Source organism: Balaenoptera physalus (assembly GCF_965194825.1).
Source record: "Balaenoptera physalus genome assembly, chromosome: 2".
Taxonomy (NCBI): Eukaryota; Metazoa; Chordata; class Mammalia; order Artiodactyla; family Balaenopteridae; genus Balaenoptera; species Balaenoptera physalus.
The window spans coordinates 178,639,580-178,658,728 of NC_138883.1; the positions used below are offsets into that span (position 1 = coordinate 178,639,580).

A 19,149-nucleotide genomic window follows, 5' to 3' on the forward strand; every position below is an offset into this window, starting at 1 on the left:
AAGAAACAGGGACACAGAAAGGATTTGTACCCGGGAGCCCCTCAAGGTCCTGCTCGGTTTCCAGGGGACATTCCACCGTCAGCAGGAATGGGCCCACTTCCCATCTGAGGGCCAGCTCAGTTTCCATGCTTTCTCTTTGGCATTTGTCTCTGTTGCATGTCAGCAACGGGGCAGAATTAGCAGTTACGAGGTTGCTAGGGTTTACAGGCTGTGACAGATGCAGAATAAATCAGCAAACAAGTTAGTATGTATTAAATTACTGCCCTCATCCCCATTATTTCCAAGTCCAGTACTTGTGTGTACATGTGAAAGTAGTATTTATCCATGACCCTTACCATGAGCGATGATTAAAGCAGAACACTCTGAGAATCAACACAGCAGTAAAAGCCAGCATCAAAAGTATTTATTCGCTCTCCCGACCTCCCCCTCAAGTACCTGGCATAATTGTTACTTGATTTAATGGCTCATCGACCTACAGCAATCACGTGACTGGAAAAGAATTTGGTGCTTTAAGTTTCAAACAGTGCTCTCCATTTTGTCTTGCACAAAGGTGATTTAGAACTCCTTTTTATCCTGGATTCCTGACGAGAAAATGCAGCTAACAAGGCCATCAGAGACACTACTAAAAGAACGTGCTTCATCGACCATGGCGTTCCAAGCTCTCCCAGGAGTAGCAACGACCCCAGGAGCAGCAGTGTCTAGAGGCAAATGTTAGTGCAACCCAAACTCTGTGCTTTGCACTGGGGGAGACCTGCTCAATTACCTGCGGAGTGGGCCAGTAGATGGGAAAGCGCCAGCCGTATGCACAGTCCCACACTGGGACACTTCTGAGTATATGCCAGCACCAAGGGCGTAACCCCAGACCATCTCAAGAACAGGTCCTCCAGGCTTCCTAGGTGTAAGGAAACGGCAAGGCTTTGACTAAGATGAACCTGGGTGTAAATTCTGACTCTGCCAATGTCTAGCAATACGGACCTTAACACTTTATTTAAGAACGTCAGAGCATCCATCACCTGTGGTGATAATAATGCCTGTCCCGGTGGGTTTTTTAGGAGGATGGGAAGATAAAATACATGTAAAGACGTGTCACACGGCGGGTAAGCAAGTGATAAAGCTCTACTCAACATCTGGGACAAGCAGTGACTTCTGCTGTTTCCAGGTTCACCTGCTGTTAATTCCGACAAGACTTCCTGACCTTGTTCACAGGACTTTGTTATTTGCAGTTTCCCACATGACCTCCAAGACTACAGTCATTCCTTTTGTAAATACAACCTGTCGTCCTTCGTAACTTAATGAAAATACCATGAAAACTATTTTTAGGCACCATAATGACATGAAAATTTATGAATTCATTACCTTGAATATCTCAACCCAAGAAGTGGGAACTGTTCAGAAGCCACATGCATACAATATTAATGCAAAAGCACACAACTGGGGCAATTCAGAATTAAACATGTGCTACCCCTAACTTTGACGTTCCTCTCACTTGAGTTTATTCTACTTGCTTGTTACCTTTGAACTGTGACTGACATCCCTGCTCTAGAAGAATTGAGGACAAAATATAGTGGGTTGAACCCCATGAAATTGATGATATTTAGCCAATTTTTGACCCCTGAAATGGCAATCTCAAACAAGTTCAATCTGATAGAACCATGCCAAGGGTAAAGGAAATCAGAACAGACCTTAAGAAACTGTGACTGGGCTGTTCCCCAGTCCCGGGAGACTTTGGTTTCCAGATACAACATTGACACGTAATTGGTGATGTCCACATCGTGTAGGTCTGGTAAACTTGACATTGTTATCTGGGTTCTCTCTCCCCGGCAGTAGGGCAGGTGCTGACCGACCAGATGCATGATTATGACTGCAATAAAAGGGGCGATGGAGGGGGTAAAACCATTAGTGCCACCACCAGACAGACCGAGGACGGCAGGCTAGGTTTGCAGAGTCCTTACAACCCACCCTCTGTGGGCACCGTACCTTCTCGGGGAACTGTGGTCCCATCCAGAAGCTAATGACATTAATCATTAGCCAACTTAGAAAGGTTAATGGGCAGTTTCAGTGAGAGGAATATTTTTATGAAGCTGGTGTTCCTGGGACTGAGGACACAAGATACATAAGAGGGCAGGAGTGTGACATCGCCAGTAACAAGGCCCTCCGCCCACCTCACCCCAGACGTGGGACACACTGGCTCCTTGAGGCGATTCCTCCAGGGACTTCAGGGACCGGCTGGCCGACAGGAACCTGGCATCGCTCCAGACCTGCTTCCTCATCCCTTCCCAGGACACAGTTTTCTCAAAGACTGTCTTGCAAATTTGAAATGTGCTCGGACTGTCTATTATTTTTAAATAATCAGCATAAACGGGTTGAACGATTTTCTGACTTGGCACTGCAGTCAGACTAGTAATATGGCCATAAACTGCTCCCTATTTGGGGGTCTATTCGCTAGAAAATCGCTGACCACACCCGCACTCAGTTCTACCAAAAACACACCCTAACTGTGGCAAGTCGGTTCCTGGGGCTCAGGGGAGAGGGAAGCAGCCCGCCCAAAGCCCCCTCAGCCCTGCCAGGCACCCTGGAGAGACAGAGAAGCTGACTGGGTCGGGTAATATTTTTGAAGCACCTTGTGAGTGGGCCATGTTTATGTGGATTTTCTTGAAGTGGGGAAGCAGGTACCATATTTGAGAGGCTTCTGCGTTTATGTCAGTGCGGGGGACGGGGCAGGATGCTTTTTTCCCCTGGGAGGGTCACCCGAGGGGGTCTGTTGTAAGACAACTTCAGGTGGAAGAAAGAAACTCTGAGTACTGTCACCCTCGAGAGTGCTTCTGGAAGGCAGGCATCCTTGGCAGCTGGCAAAGCCCGAGGCCGCGTGGAAGAGGCGCCGCCCAGGCTGGAGAGCGGGCCCTTCCCGCCTTCCCCCCAGCCCCGGAGCTGCGCGCTGCCCCAGCAGGGAGGCGGGGAGGTGGCGTGGGTGGCGGGCCGGGCGCGCGCGGCGGGCGCAGGGGGCAGGGGCGCCGGGGGGGAACCGCGGGGGCCCTGGAGGGGCTGCCTGACCGGCCCGGGAAGCAGAGCGCTGCTCGGGGACGTGTCGGCTCACGGAGAGGAGCCGCCGGGGGGGCTCTGAACGGACTGCAGGGCACACGGCGAGCCCGAGGCGCAGGGCTGGGAGTGCGGGAGCGTGCGCGGGGCCTCCCGGGCTGTGTGCTCCGCTCGGCCTTCATCCTACGTGTGCACACGTGCTCGGGAGGACTTTCTGCCTCGTCCTGGGCTCCGCCGCTCCCCGATGTCCGGCGCACCTTCTCCGTTTAACCTCTGTGGGCCCGATCTGACGGCCCCGCCGCGCGCTGGGTGCTAGGGGTGCCGCGGGGAGCAGGGCAGACACGGAACTTACAAGCAGGAGACACACACGCGGATGCAAAAGGCATGAGTGAGTTGAGGGTCTGCCGGCTTCTCTGAATAAGCAGATGGGGTGGCAGGGAGGGGGTGGAAGGAGGACACCGCCCAGGGAAGACCTCTCTGAGGAGGTGACACTGGGTGACATCTGATTGAGGAGAAGGAGCTGCTCACACCGCAAGCCTGAGAAAGAACGAGGCCCCGAGGGGAGAGCGCAGAGGCCAGCGTCCCAAAGGCCTGCATGGCCGTCAGGCGGGAGCCCAGGGGAGGCCCGGGAGACGGCGTCCCAGAGAATCTTCTGGAAGTAGAAGGGTGTGGCTTGTCTGGGGAGTTCTCAGCAGGAAATGGCACGATCTGCCTCGCGTCTTAAAAAGATCTCACTGCTGCCTTCGAGGGCCATGTCGCCAAGAGGCCAAGGAGAGGATGGTGACACAGGCTGGAGAGACGGCAACAGAGGTGGGAGAAGGGACAGCTCTGGGACGTCTGTAGCACAGGAGAGACTTGCTGGGGGGCCGGAGGCGGAGGAGTGACAGACGGGCAGAGGAAGAGGGTTAGGGCAGAGCGCATCCAACAACCCACTGAAAACTGAACATTTGGGTTAATGTTCAGTTTTCACCTATTTCACCTACATAGTGAGACTCTCTAAATACAGGTAAAATATGGGATTTCATTGTCTCCGTGTACCTTTTTCATTAGATAACAGGTATCTTACAGACAGTAAGCCAGTCATGCCGGCTCCTTCAAAGCAACCCCCTTGTCTGGCTGTACACTTCTTCCAAGGAGAATCAGTGTGTTCCAGACCTCGCCCACCTGTAATTGCCAAAACGACCATGTTTCCTTAATTACCCAAACTGCTGTGACTTTGAAGCCCAATCCCCTCGAGACCCCAGAGTTGTCATCTCCCTTGTTCTCCCCCGGGGCCATTTTGGAGGGTGGCTGGCTGGTCCACGGATCCCTCCCGGGGGCCCCTGGTCATCCCTCCAGCCGCCCTGACTCCAAGCTCTGCAGGTCACCTGGCGTGGGCTGGAAACTGGCCTCCCTTCCCGGGCCACTCTGCCCTCCCCACAGCAAGGCACTCGCGTACAGACCCCAGTGCTGCCTTTAATTCCGCAAAGCACAGCGAAGAACAGTCAGATGGTTTAATACAATTTTACGGAAGGCTTGGGGTTGACGCAACTTAGGGAAACACATGCCTATTAAAGTAGATGCTCTAGTAGATACTTTTGGAGGTTCACAGCTCCAAAAGCCAACCTCAGGCCTCGTCCATCGCTCTTGGCTAACTTGAACGTGACCGAGCCAGCTCATCCTCCTGTCAACCTGTCTGCAGGCTCCTTACCGCCCCTGCAGCCAGCTCTAGGCCCACAGCCCCCGACTTCAGGGCCAGACCTGCTTCTTCCTCCCTGAGATGACTGGGAAAAGGATCTTCCCCTTCCTACAGGAGGGACCCTCAAACCACCACCAGCTGCCATGCAGCCTCAAACACCCCAAACGCCCCAAACACCAACCCCAATAATCAGTGGTTCGTTTCCATCTGCTGGTCTTCATCACGCCCTGCCTGGGGCTCTAACCTAGACGGCACCGGGCCAAACCTGGTCCTTTTATCTTCCTGGTCCTTCCCCCAATTTGAAGTGAAGAGAGAGCCAGGCTACCTTCTGGGTTTTGCAATATCCTTACACAAAAAGTTTGATGAAATGTTTGTTTAAACATGCACATACACCTACACACACAGATACACACATCTCCCTAGACCTGTTTCAGAGACAATCACTAAGATCTAAATCCATACTCAAAGAGCCTGCAAGGACAATGTCTTGATTTATATTAAATAGAACACATCACATCTCAGCTTACAATGTCTAGAGTCAGATGGATGATGACTTTCTTGACACAAATGAACGTTCTTGGACAAACTGAAATTCTGCTGATTTTTCCCAAAGCAAAGGAAGTTTGCCACAATAGTGAGTTGATCTCTCAGCCTCCAGTAACTCTTAGTCACTTTTAAAGAACGGTTCTACTGCTTTAAAAAATATTTTTCCACTGGGGCATCACTACACAATAATGCAGTCATGGCTCAGAAATATTTTGGAAATTCCTCCTTTGGAATTGCCTTCAGAGCCAAGAGCACATTCTTTTAAAATCACCTCAACGGTTATAAATCTTGATACCAAGAAGGTGCATTGATTCTTAAAAATCAACCAAAAATCACTTGAAAACAGATTTTTCTGTGATCGATTTGGGTAACACTGCTTTGGTGTAAAACAAAATGTTTACCCTGAAATATTAGGCAAGAAGCCCATCCACTCCACACACTTTTTTCTTTTACATTTTTACTCTGTGTCAGGATACATTCCTTTATTGGGCACAAACCCAGAAAATAACTAATTACAGTGTTAAATGGGAATAGTTACACTAGTAATGTATGCAAAATCCCAAGAGGCTCAGAGGAGTAGTGCATATCACAATCTAGAGAAAAAAATGTTTTAAATAAAAAAAATAAACATTCTAGGGGATAAGAAGGGTTGAGTAAAGAATTTCAAAAAAGACATAAGAAAAAAAACAGTTTAAGCACACGCATATCGTAGTAATTAGAGTTTTTTACCATGGCTAATTTGAAGGTCACGTTTATTTAGATGTATTCATTCACATATATTCTTTGAGGCACCCACCCCACTACTATATAATCATGCTTTTGCATACAGGGTCATGAACTCATTTCACCCCCAGAGTTATGGTAGCAGGACCAAACAAGACATGACTTTTGCCTGTGGTTCTTGACCTTTCCTTGCCTCCTAAACACACGTTTAGTTATGATCTGGGGCTCTCTTTAAGCAAAAACTTCTTGGCTGCTGTGCACCAGAGTCATTTAGGAAATCCCTTATGACTTCCAAAACATTCATATGTTTTTCCTGGAATAACATTGCACACATTTATATGCGATAGAGTTTTCCTGCCCCGTGCATGTTTAGGGACCCTGTGTCACTTCGCTGAACACCGGTCCCCACTGCCCAATGGCAGGGCCACAGCTGATGGACAGCACCCTGTCATTAAAGGCCCCGGGTCCCAGCCAGGGAGAGAAGGACCTAAGTATTGGTGGGGAATGTAAAGGTACAAAGGCACAATGTGACTTTTCCAGATGGAGCTGCACCAGGATCTGATGACAGCTTCACTAAAGAGCATCTGGAGGCATTGGGTGGCAGATTTTACAAGTCAGGCCTCTGTTTTATACCTGCCTAACAATCTGAAACATCAATGACTACCCTAGGGTTTCTCGTACACAGGGGAAAAGTGACTCCAAAGCCCTTTCCCAGGAAAATTCAGAAGGGTAATGACCTGAGAGATTTCAGCTATGGCACTGGTGTGAGTTTGGGCCACGCTTCCTCATCAAAATCATCTCTTGGATTTCTTAAGACCTGGAAGAAAAGAAATGAAATAATAGAGCAGCTGTGGAAATCACACCAGTCCAGGCCCACGGGGTGAAACGAGTTGATATTTCACCAAGCTGGGTACCTAGACACTCACGGATCAAAAAGCAAGAGAGGTAGAAAGGAATTTTGGTCACGTCAGAATTTCACCTAGACTACTGTTTTATGCTTTTCTTTGACTTGCTCTATAAATATTTTACTACAACTCTCAAAGTTTATAGGCTCCTTAAGACTTGTAAAAACTTGAGTAACTGGAAACCAATGACTGATACCTACCACAGGGTTCTTGAATTTTTTTTTTTAAAGATTCCACTGAACAGAATGCATTCTACCCAGAACCCCTTAAAGGACAAACTCCCCTCTGTTTCAGTTGTGAGTCTGCAGGGAGAAAAGAACAATGGCTTCCACTTTCAGACTCCACCGTGTCAGGACTCTGGGGTCTTGGCCCCAGACCTGGAGCTTCCATGGCTCACGCACTTGGGCGGCTCAGTGTATGTGGTGGGGAGTTGGGGGAGTGTGTGTTTCATCCCAGAGACCCCAGTGTCCTGGATCCCTGGCACCGGCATCAGAGTCTCCAAAGCGGAGAAGACCCTGCTTTCTGTTCTCCCCACCTTTGTCCTAGTACATTTGGGGAAAGACAGTCCACTGGCTTTTAAAGGAAATGTTTCCAAGAGCCCTTTACCAAGCTGCAAGTTTTAATTGGAGGCTTGAGAAATATGCACAAATGTCTTCTGGTTCCCGGTGATCTGAGATTCACTAGCTTTTGAACTAATTATCCTGATCTCCAAAGTACGTAGCACTAGGGTTACCAGTCCAAACGCGATTAATTCATCTGCATACATTTGTTGTGATGATTGAATCATGTGTGTGGATCTTTCTTCCATAATAGTTTCTAGATTAAACTTTGGTCCCTAAAGGGGTGTGACTCTGTCACAGACAGATAGAAACCTATCTGTGAAGAGAGCACAGAAGCGGAATGCTGTGGGTCCTTTGATTTGTAAGTTTCTTCAAGACAGATCTCCACCGTCTCACCTCCACAGCATAGATGTGCCTTAAACATAATCAAAACTGAAACCAGCATTAAATTAAATGAAAGGAATTAACAGAAAATAATTACCACACGTCAGAGAGACAGTTACCCGTTTGGTAAAGCTTTGGTACAGAGGAGCCTTCTTTTGAACATAAAAACCCCAATACTTATATATTTTAAAGGTATAGTTCCATATTATAAAGTAATTATTTTCTGTAGGAAGGAGTCATCACAGAATTCCTTTTTTTTTTTTTTTAATTGAAGTATAGTTGATTGACAACGTTGTGTTAGTTTCTGGTATACAGCACAGTGATTCATATATATATATATATATATATATATATATATGTGCGTATATATATATATTCTTTTTAAGATTCTTTTCCATTATAGGTTATTAAAAGTTAGTGAATATAGTTCCCTGTGCTATCAGAATTCTTTTTAAAAAGCAAAGACATTTAAAATGTGATTGCAATTATTTACAAAGACTTGATTTACATACAACTTTTTTGCAAATTTTTCTGTTACATTCGGAAAAGTATTTCTGTACAGGCGAAAAAAAAAACCTTAGCCTCTTTTTCACTGGGAAATTTGATCGCACATGTAAGATATGTTGGGTCTGATTGTTATCTGACTTTTAAAAATGCTTCTATTCCCCTGCCTCTCTGCTATTTTAGGATATGGGCTTCCTGGAGCTTTGAAATCAAGGCCCATATAATATATTTACTTAGGCTTTGTTATAACTTTCAGCATTAAGTGGAAGACACGTGGTGGTGAGGGGGAAATCCAATACTATTCTTGCCAAATCCAGGATGACTTCTTGGAGGAAATGGTCTTTTCATTTTCAATCCTTTATTCTTATTAGGACAATGCCTTCCTTCGCATGTTTTATCAAAGGAGCCTTTCTACGTTTTAAAAACTCCATGTCCATGTTTGACTTCCTCGTTTTACATTGTGGGCTATGGGGAAGGGGGAGAAGGGGGAACACATTTCTTGAAGAAAGCCATGACTGGTCAGAGATGTTCCACTGCTCAGTGGTACATGATAATCATGTCTTCCTGAGCTGAGTTTTTTTCCCTCTTCATGTAGGCAACTATTTTTGGCTTAATATGCATTTTGACTACACACGTGAATATTTTCACATTTTGTTGTTTCAAGAACAAAATTGTTCACCATATTCTGAGGACAGGCCCAGCTTGACACAAAACTAGACTTGAGGAGGAAGATCTGGGGTGTGTCAGAGAAGCACCATCATACTTCAGAGGCCGCTGGCCCTTTGGAAAATAACCACAGTTGCATCTGCTGTCACCCGCCTTCACCTGAGCTCCTGTTGATAACTGCCTTCTTTCCAGGGCTGACTGAATACCAGCTATTGATTTAGTGCCTCAATATCTCAACAGGGTTCAGTCTTGAAAATGAGATCTGGCCTCAGGGAAAGCTGCTTCCTGCCCAGAGCGGAGCCCAAGCAGGGTCAGTGGCTGGATCTGCTCAGGGTTGGTTAATGAGGTGACTTTGCCATTTATCAAAGGACAGGACCAACCTGGCCAAAAACAGAGCAGAAGAACAGGTCTCTGAAGTTCCCATGTAAAATATTCTCCATGTTCCCAAAAATTAAAAACAAACAAACAAACAAAAAAAACCCTCAACTTTTCTCCAGGCCATAGTTGCATGGGAGCTTTCCTGGTTAGACATACTGATGGGTACAGATTGTCTTCGATACATATCCCAGATATATACCTCTCACAATTTCAATACAAAAAAATCACCTAGCATTAAGTGATTTTATATTTATAGTAAAAGGATGCCTTTGATGAAGTGTCCCCTTATTATTTTTAGCTGCTTCTCAATAATCACACGTCTAGCCTAATGACACAATGAGCTTTTTAACAATGAGTTTTCAAAATAAAGCAAACATTTCCTTTGAGGTGATATTCTCTGATGAATTTGGCATTCCCTAGTTTGAAAACTTTCATCTCCAAATAGGCTGGGATTTCTCTTTTATCTAGCTGCCTGCCTTGTTGAAACTTTCTCTGACATAGAAAGGAAAGCCTACAAAATGTCCAGTCTTACTCAAGACTTCAAAAGTATTCAGTGAGCCAGATAAAATCTGTCCCAGGGTTTTTTCTGTCCTGTACAAATATTTAGGAAAACCTCACTTCTGAGTCCAGGGGTACTTGATTAGAACTAAAAATATTCATGAAAAGGTGTTCCACTTAGGAACTTTGACTGAATCAGAATTAGAGGGCTCTTTACTCAAAGGCTGACACTTTCATTACATAGGCCGTACACTCACCATGACCAATAAAGCCATTCAAACAGGTCGAGAGATAGAACATAAGGAGGTTTTGACAGACCTGGTCGGCTGGGGCATCTCCTAACTCAAGCATTTTCTAAAAATTCCTGTAAAAGGTGAGTAGAAGGCCTGTAAGACCTCAAAGGAGAACTGTTGTAGAGAAGGAGCTTATGATCAAACGTCATCAAAAATGCACTCTCCAGATTAATGCAATTATTGTAATTGTCATTCTCATGGAAATTGCATCATGGGTCCGTGCCCTCTTCCCCACAGCATGATTACTGTTGAAGCAGACGAAGGCCGGATTTCTGGATTGTGAAGTTAGGCAATGAGATGCTGCCCCATCATGACCTCACTGGCAGCCCATGGTCTAAATGCAACCCCCTCCCAGTCTGGAGGCTACATGTCTTCATTTATTGACTTAGAATACAGCTGTTTGAAGGCAAGACCAGGTAACCTTTCAAGTTCTCTTCCAACACCAACTCTCTTCTTTTTAGTAAGAAAACCCAATCTGAGACCATGGGTTACACAAGGATATGAAAGTGAGCCTACATAAGAAAGTCTGAATATCAATTATCCCAGGATCGGAAAAGTTAATAAACCAATTAACAAAATGTACTGAGCTTTGGTTAACCTTCAAAAGAGAAGAGTCAGGTTAAATATTTTTCAAGGCAAAAGAGAATAATAATAATTTGTATCATGCTCTGAGATATGCTTTTTATTGTTTTTATTTTTAATTAGTTCAATAAATGGCGATAGGCCATCTTCTCCTACTTAATTAACTATCCAGGCTGTAGAATCATTGTCGGAAATTAGCTCCGTTTCAGTCTTTGATCCTTTAAAACCAGGGTCTGCAACTTTGCCAGACTCGTGTCAATCATTTGTAAGACCCGAGAGAAGGAAAACGCTTAAAAATGTAAAAACACACAATGTCAGGAGAGCAGGGTCCCATCTATATTAAGCAAAGAACAAAGTTGTTCATTACCTATAAAAGGTATTTACACTGACTTTCCCCCAGCAAAAAAGAAAAAAAAAGTCAGACTGGTTTTCTAGGGACATCTTTGAATCTTCTTTTGTACCTAATAATTCTTATTTATTTGAAGACACTGCGTCTCTTCCTAACCTTTATCTAAACATATATCCCGAGTTGTCTGAGCTGCCTCATTAAAATAAAGTAATATCACAATGTAAAAAATTTTTACAATAAAAAATGTCTGCAGTTCCAAACGATAACTTATTTTAAGCTATGCAGTAAGAAGGTTTTTTTCTTAGAGTTTGTTTTATTGTCTCTTGGTTTGTAGTTTCCATTTTCCTACCCTTTACTTAAAGTAAACTTTCTCTTAAATTATGTATGTGGCAAGGTAAAATCACACTCTAATGAGTTTTTTTAAATGCCACCCCATCCTTAATTCTTTCATTTAGTGGCTTTTCACTGTTTTGCTTAACATAAGTAGTTCCCTTGTTTCACTTTGAATTTCTTTTCTGTGAGAAGATTCTTTTAAATATGTATATGCTTTAATGTTGTTCTGTCGGGTGCTTACTAAAATTTGAGAATCGCCTCACGTCCCCAGATGTTTTATCCCTTCCTGCAGCTACAATGGTTTGCTAAACATTTGCTCTCCATTAAAGATTTATGATCTGCTTTTGTTCCTGTGTGTCCCCTACTTTTCAGCCATATTTCTCTATAATCATGTTGCCTCCCTGTACCGGTTCAAAGTTTCATTTTCCCAGAATTCTTCTCAAGGCTCAGAAAGTGTATCATATTTCCACTTCAGCTTGGTGGGACTATCTTGTACAATCTGTAACTCCCAATCTCATATACGATGATATTTTAATTGTGTGTCTTATTTGCAAGATATCTGATCATGTGGTATTAACCAAGTTCCTATATTTACTTTGGAGCAATATTTCTTTCCTGGGGCTCATTTGGCTGGTTTCACATTCTGGTGTAATCATATATCATATACAAACTTAGGGCAGAAATTAGAAAAACAGTCTATTCATAAGAACATTTTAAGAAACCTTCTGAGTTGGAAACCTTTTCTACCCTAGTAGAGATCTTTTTACTTATTTTTAAAAATAGATTAATCTATAAATTATATCCTAGGGGAAAACTTCATGCTGGGTCTAGTGAGCACCAGATCTCTACGGAGTCTTTATTTTTGTAGCAGGGTATCTGGATGCCTTGTGAGAACCACGCTGCACCTCGGGGCGGGCCTTCTGGAACAGAGTCCCTGAGTCTCAATGGCTGAGCCCTGCCCTGGTCGGGACGATGGCCCTCTGCCTACTGTGGTTCCACGGACCTGACTTGGCCTCGACAGAGCAATCCTGCCCATTAGTTCACCTGTGCTTTTCCTCTCCACTCTCAGACACTCAGGAGCGTAGCCATTCCCACAGCCCACATAGAAATGTTCCCTTTGAAAACTCTTGACCAGGAAACAGGTGTATGTCTCTGAGTTTGCAAAAAGAGAATCCCCATCCCTAAAGCACTGGTTCTTATAAAGGATCTTTTGCAGAAGTACCCACTGATATGTTTATACTGGATCGAGGTTGGGTTGCCGGAGAAAGGCTGCCTAGAGCTGTTGGACATGAGAAAGTCCTCCCTATCTCCTCCTCTTTTCCCTGGAAACTGATGCTAAGGTCTCTTCTGGATCCTTATGCCCAGCCTTCTTACTTTGCCCCGGTCTTGGTTCAGGGCAAAATCATCTGCGGCAGAACACATGGTGCCAAAGGAAAAGGGAGGGTAACGCTGTCCCTCCCTCCCTCCCCCCATCCTTATTCCCGTGCCCCCAGTTACTACTGCTGCCTAACAAATCACCCCAAAACTTAACAGCTCAAAACAACTGTTTCTTTACGCTCACAAATTGTGTGAGTCAGGAATTTGGTCAGAGTACAAGGACAGTTGCTTATGTCTGCTCAGCAATATCTAGAACCTCAACTGGAAAAACTCTACAGCTGGAGCTGACGCAACAGCTGGAGACTGGAATCTTCTGGAGGCACCTTCACTTACAGGTCTGGGGGTTGATGCTGGCTGTCAGCTGGGACCTCAACCGGAGCACTCCCGTGTGCCCTCTCCCCCATGGCGTGGGCTTCCTCACTGCATGGCCCCTCGGGGCCCCGACAGTGAGTCCCTGTCAATAGAGCACAAGCTGTATCGTCTTTTCCATCCAAGCCATGAAACTGTCATGCAGCATTCCACTGGCTACAAGCAAGTCACAGGCCCACCCAGATTTACGGAGAGGACGTAGACCCCCAACTCTCAAGGCAGTCGTGTCAAGAAATTTGCAGGCTTTTTTTAACTACCACACTTGCCAGCATCATGCCTTAAAGGCAATATTCTTAGTGCTTTCCAATCCACCTCTTCAGAAGTCCTCACACACACCCTCCCCATAATCCTCTTCACCCAGGATGCTCACTTCATGTCTTATTTTTCTCTGAACTATAGCTGAAGTTTTCTCTTTTGTACAAATTAACCCAAAACATTACAGCTTAAAAAAATTGAACCTGTAGGGAAAGACCAAGCCAAGAACCAAAAAGGAAGCCTCGTCTCACACCCAAATTTTAAACACAAACATGTGCACAGAAGCCCTCATTTTGTTTCCAGCAACTATAGAAAAGAATCTTGGAAACTTTCAATGAGCTGTAAATTTGCTTCAGGTACAGAAGGTTATGGAAGTAGTACCGAGATTATGCTCTATTTTCACAGCAAGATGAGAAAGAGAGTGTAAACAACAAGAAGTAGCAATCATTGAACAGACAGCCTGGAATCCTTGGGACACAGGCGGCCCTGGGGGCCAGACTGCACCGCGAGGGGACCCAAACTTGTGGTAAAAGACACCTCCCACCTCAGCCCACCTGAAAGAGCCCCACCCAATAGCAAGGACACAGCGAACACAGGACTCCAAGAGGTCAGAGTTCAAATGTGCCATTTACTAGCAATACCCATGTATGCCAGCAATACCCATGTATCTTCAACACCCATGTACTGAAGATGCCCACGTGAAGAAACTGAACCAGCACTCAGCGACGGCCACCTGGTTAGAAAAGGCCAGATCCAGGTTCCAAATTTTCTGCTCACCACTGGCTCTCTTTACATGTTTCTTTCCCCTGACAAACTTAGGGCTCCTCCATAGAAGTGCAGAAATCATTCATTTCTGAGTCTCTAGAACTTAGCACTGTGCCCAGCCCAGGAGGGCGTTCAGCATACATTTGAAAATAATTGACAAACAAATGTTGTTCAGTCACAATAAACATATTAAACTCTGCAGCTCAGAGAGAAAGAGGATTGAAACCCAGGTTCCAGCTCAGTCCTGCCGACCACCTCTACGAAGTCCAAGTAGGTGAAGCTGAAATTCCTCCATGACTGAAAGCAACCGTGGGCTATGCTCAGATGACAATAAAAATAAATAAAACATCTATCTTAGTCCCAGACAGATTAGAAGTGCTTCATCTTTTTTGGTCTCGGAGAGCTTTATGTAACTCTGAGGCTCACAAAGACATTGTAGGAACTTCTTCCGAAGCTCACTTACTCATTCATTCATTCCTGGAACAAATATTTATTGAATTCTTTCTATGTGCAGTGATGTAAGCTGTGAATACAATGGGGAAAAATAAAGGCAAAGAAATAATAGAAGGGCTTATTTCCTAACTATCTTCATTAACTTGTCTCATCTCTGGTATTAAGACTCTTAATGGTCTAGATTATAAAATGTACAGTGATTGAAAAATAAAACTTAATTCCTTTAACCTGCAAATTGCATCATCCTCTAAGTTAAATAGCTTGTTTTCCTTCACTGTATTATCTCAGAGACCATGTAGCAGCTGCTCTTTAGTGCTATTGGATAATCTGAAATCGAACAAAATTCCCAAATACATATTCGTATTCTATTCATTTCACAGGTGACCACGTGCTCTTGATGCCAGCATTTTAATTTTGTTACCTGGTTACAATTTAAAGCCCACCAAGGGATGGCATGGTTTGGAAAATAAAATAAGCAATGTACAATTATGCACTGTATATTTTTCCCCAATTCTATAATGACACAATTGGCTGAAGGCCTTTTAAGAATTAAATCTACAGTGAGAGTTACTGCAAATGAGAATGTTTCCATTTTAAAAGATTTCCCATCATCAGCGTACAGAAAGTATCCATAGAATTTCTGCTTTTTTAGATATATCATTCAGAGTGCTATAAGCTTCTTCATGGTTATAAGTATGATGATATTAAGAACAATATATCAATCTTGAGATAGCTAAAATGCCAAGTAACTATGTATTTCCATTCTCATTCAAATCAGGAGCATGAGAATCACATTTTGGACTCGTATGTATTTCTAACGGGTACGAGTATCAGGGGAAAATAGCTAATGCGTCAGTGTGCATAAAGTTTCATCATATCTCATGTGAATATGTATCAATGTATAAATATTAATATAAGTATATAAAGAGACAGAGATTTTGTAATGTTTAAGAACATTACATTATTACAATATTTGGTAAAGGACGCCATCCATCTGTCCATATAGATCTGGAGTTGGATAAGATTCTGAAGGTTATTGAATGAATGTTCCCAATTTACAGGCGAGGCTGCTGAGGCTTCCTCCCCCTCTGCTCCCCTTCCCACCACTCACAATGTCTCTCTACAACTGTATGTTTTCATTCAACGCACATAAAAGATAAGAAGAAATTCCTGTTTACTTTAATCACAGGTCTACAGGGAATGGTGTTCCTCTAGCTCTGAGTAACTCTGGTCTCATCCTACTTCATTGTAAATTTCCTCAACTACAAAAAAATCAATGTCAAGGTTCAAACTATCACATGTTGAACTTCCTTTCCATGTTGAGGGAGTGCAGAACTGTCTCCGTTTTGAGAATTCCCAGAGGTTATTAAGGGTTGTTCAGGTGCAGAGCAGATGGGGCTGCCTTTATTCGCCTCCCTGAGCTCCATCAAGACCTCGCCGCCCCATCAGCCAAGTTCCAGGGGACCAGGCTCGAGAGATGAGCCTCATAGATTCGATATCAGTCTGGAAAGCACGAGTGTGAAACGGAAGCCAAATTCGCTTAGTTTCCTTTACAGAAGTGTCAGTTCCACTCAAAAACCCACTGTCTTCCCCGCCAGAGAAGGAGAAGAAACTGCTTTGTCTCGTTCACTTCATCACATAAAACCATTTGATGGGCTTGACAGCTGCCGCTTGCTAATTACGGGGCAAACTTCTCAGCGGGAGCGCTGTGGCATCGGCAGGTCCCCAGAACAATCCAGCAATTGTTTGGGGGAAGCTGGGGCACTTGGGGTTGAGCATTTCCATGTCAATGACCCCCACTGGCTGTCAGGACTTGGAGCTGCTCTAGTGGAATGAAGAGGACAGAGTAATGAGGATCTGTGGGGCCGGCACACAGCTGATTGGCTCTAGGAACATTCTGGTTGTATCTCTGTTTCCGGCTGTTGAAGATATGATGAGAGGGCTTGGCTTCCCGCACCATGCCTGCTCCAGGAAAACGCTCAATAGCTCCATTTACATAGAAAAGGGTCATGGAAATGTAATGTATTTTCAACCCAGTGTATGTGTTTTGGAGATTTGACATTTTTGAAACAAAAGTAAAAAGGGTGAAAAAACTAATTCTCTTTCTTTCTTTTGGTGCGGGGGAAGGTAGAGAGGGAGGTAAATAGGGAAGAGAAGGAGAGGTACAATCAACACATTTTCTTGGTGGAATCTTGATGTTTGAAAGGAAGAAAATATCAAGGACTGAGCAGAGGAAAGTTTAGTGGAGAGTGCCAGCAGTCTACCAAAACCCAAATTCTTCCCGAGCACGAGTCCAGACTTCATTTCCAGCCACCCTTCGGTTAGGTGTCATGATCCAGTCCAGTGGCCCCTGAGCAGAGCCGAGTCACACTGCCGGGGACAGGCATCCCCCCTCCATACTTGTTCCCTTTCTCCCCCCTCCATACTTGTTCCCTTTCACCCCTTGGACATGGCTATAACCAGCTTCAACCATGCAGATGATAGTTCTTCCAGGGAGGACAGAGCAAAGACTTGGAAGGAACCTATATCCTTAAATAACTGTGGAACTGAGCAGCCTGCATCTGGAATATTCACCTTGGACTGTCATATGAAAGAAAGAAACATTTTGTCTTTTAAGCTACCACACGGTTGGATCTCTTTGAACAACTTAGCCTTTCGCCCTGAAACAGAAATGATTCTCAGATCAGATCAGAAGAGCATTCCCCAGGTGCCCCCCACCTCTTTACCAGTTCTTAAGATATCACATAGCATCTTGCAGACAGCCAAACCTTTGCCAAGACCAAGGGCAATGACTCCCCTAGCCTCCAAACTCCTTCCTCAGGGAAGCAGCTCTCTCAGAGCCCCAGCGACGCCTTCAGCATCTCTGGAAGAGACCGCTGCCCTCATCTTGTGGCTGCAGACAAGGCTGTGGTGTGGAGTGACCTTCCTTCCAACTCTGCAGTCCAGGGAGCCTGTGTCTCCTACCAAGAGGCCAGCAAGGAACTGTGAATCCGGGGTCATGAAATGTGTGGAAACTGCTAGCATGCCTATAGCTTTTAGATTCAAATGTGAGAAGAAAACAGTCACTGTAATACATGAGATCATGGGTATACTGTGGGGGATTATGTACGGAGGATTATTCACGGAACAGGGAGCACTATGCTTCCCAGAGACAGGCAGTGAGTTTAACAATCACTCCCTGAGATGATCGCAAAAAGTGAGAGAGATCAAAGAACTTGATATGTTTGGGTTGTGAATGGATTAATATACGTTAACATATAAATTATCAATTAATATATGTTTCAAAAGAACTTTCTACAGGGATGGAAGTAGTCTATCTGCACTGTCAACATGGTGGCCTTAATAGCCACAGGTGGCTAGTGCCAATGGGGAACTGGATTTTTAATTATATTTGGTTTTTAAGAAATTTGCATCTGCATTGTCACATGTGAGTAGTGGCTACTGTATTAGACATCACAACTTTGGACTAAAGGTCCGCCTAGGTCTCTGTAAACGGTCAGCTAATGAATATTTTAGGCTTTGGGAGTCACGCAGCCTCTCTGGAAACTACTCAGCCCTGCTCTTGCGAAGCAATAGCAGCCACGGTGCTATGTTAACTAACAGGCATGGCTGAGATCCAGTAAGACTTGATTTGCAAAACCAGGGGGGCTGCTTTAGACTCACTGACAAACTCGTTAATGCTTTCCATGACGTCTCCAGCTACTAAGGATAAGAAATAAATTCACACCAAGGTGTTAGTGACAAGATCTGGATTTTCCCCCTTTTGGTAAGGACCCAGGGGGGAGAGGTGCTTAGCCTAGAAGATTTCGTCTCAAATTTCAGCATTTCAGACCCTGTGGGACTTGGCAGGAGGAAACGGGAGAGCTGAATGGCTCTCCTTCCTTGTGCTCCCACAAACCACACCCAGGACTGAGCAGCCCCGTCTGTCTCCTCGCCAGGGCCCTGCTCTCAACCCCAGGGTCATCACGAGACTCAGAAGACATCTGTTCCCATCAGACCTTGATCCCCACACAGCCCAGAAGTGGATGGAAAACGCCCTGGCCATTTGGTTACAGAACCAAAACTATCCTTTCAAAGCTCATTTTTCTTGTCACTTTTATTTGGGGTCAAGATTTGAAGATTAAAAAGGTAAATATATCAAAGCCTTTTCACCACACAGTAAAGGCAAATCAATACACTGAATTTTCTAGAGTCTCAGAGAAGCTATGTTTCACTTTTAAATTTTACCTCAAAATCCATAACTGGTGAATACAGGATACACTATTTCCTGCACATTAGGGCTCAATGGGAAAGAGAAAATGAAAAATAAAAGAGGGTTTTGGGGCCAAAGAGCCACAGGAAACAGACTCAGTAGCGAAGAATCCAGAGCAGTCTCAAAGGCGATGCTTTGCACAATCTGACTATTGGTTTAACATTAATTAAAGAAACACTGAACTTTAGCCCACATTTGTACCTTCAGACATTGCTATGTGCTTAGGGAAATGCCTCTTTCCCT

The 19,149-nt window shown here is 44.6% G+C and overlaps 1 protein-coding gene across 14 annotated transcripts in view; it reads right to left on the minus strand.

The window, feature by feature from the left end:
• LOC309654641 (uncharacterized protein) overlaps nt 1–19,149 on the minus strand; it is a 179,541-nt gene that overhangs the window by 92,859 nt on the left and 67,533 nt on the right. Inside the window, exon 1 of one of the 14 annotated variants that reach the window (XM_082448969.1) lies at nt 1,683–2,813. The exons of the other annotated variants lie outside the window; for them this stretch is intronic. Within the exon in view, the coding sequence (XP_082305095.1) occupies nt 1,683–1,853 (171 nt within the window). The 5' untranslated portion in view covers nt 1,854–2,813. Of the gene's footprint in view, nt 1–1,682; nt 2,814–19,149 lie in introns of those variants that run through there. 14 annotated transcript variants of the gene reach the window in all.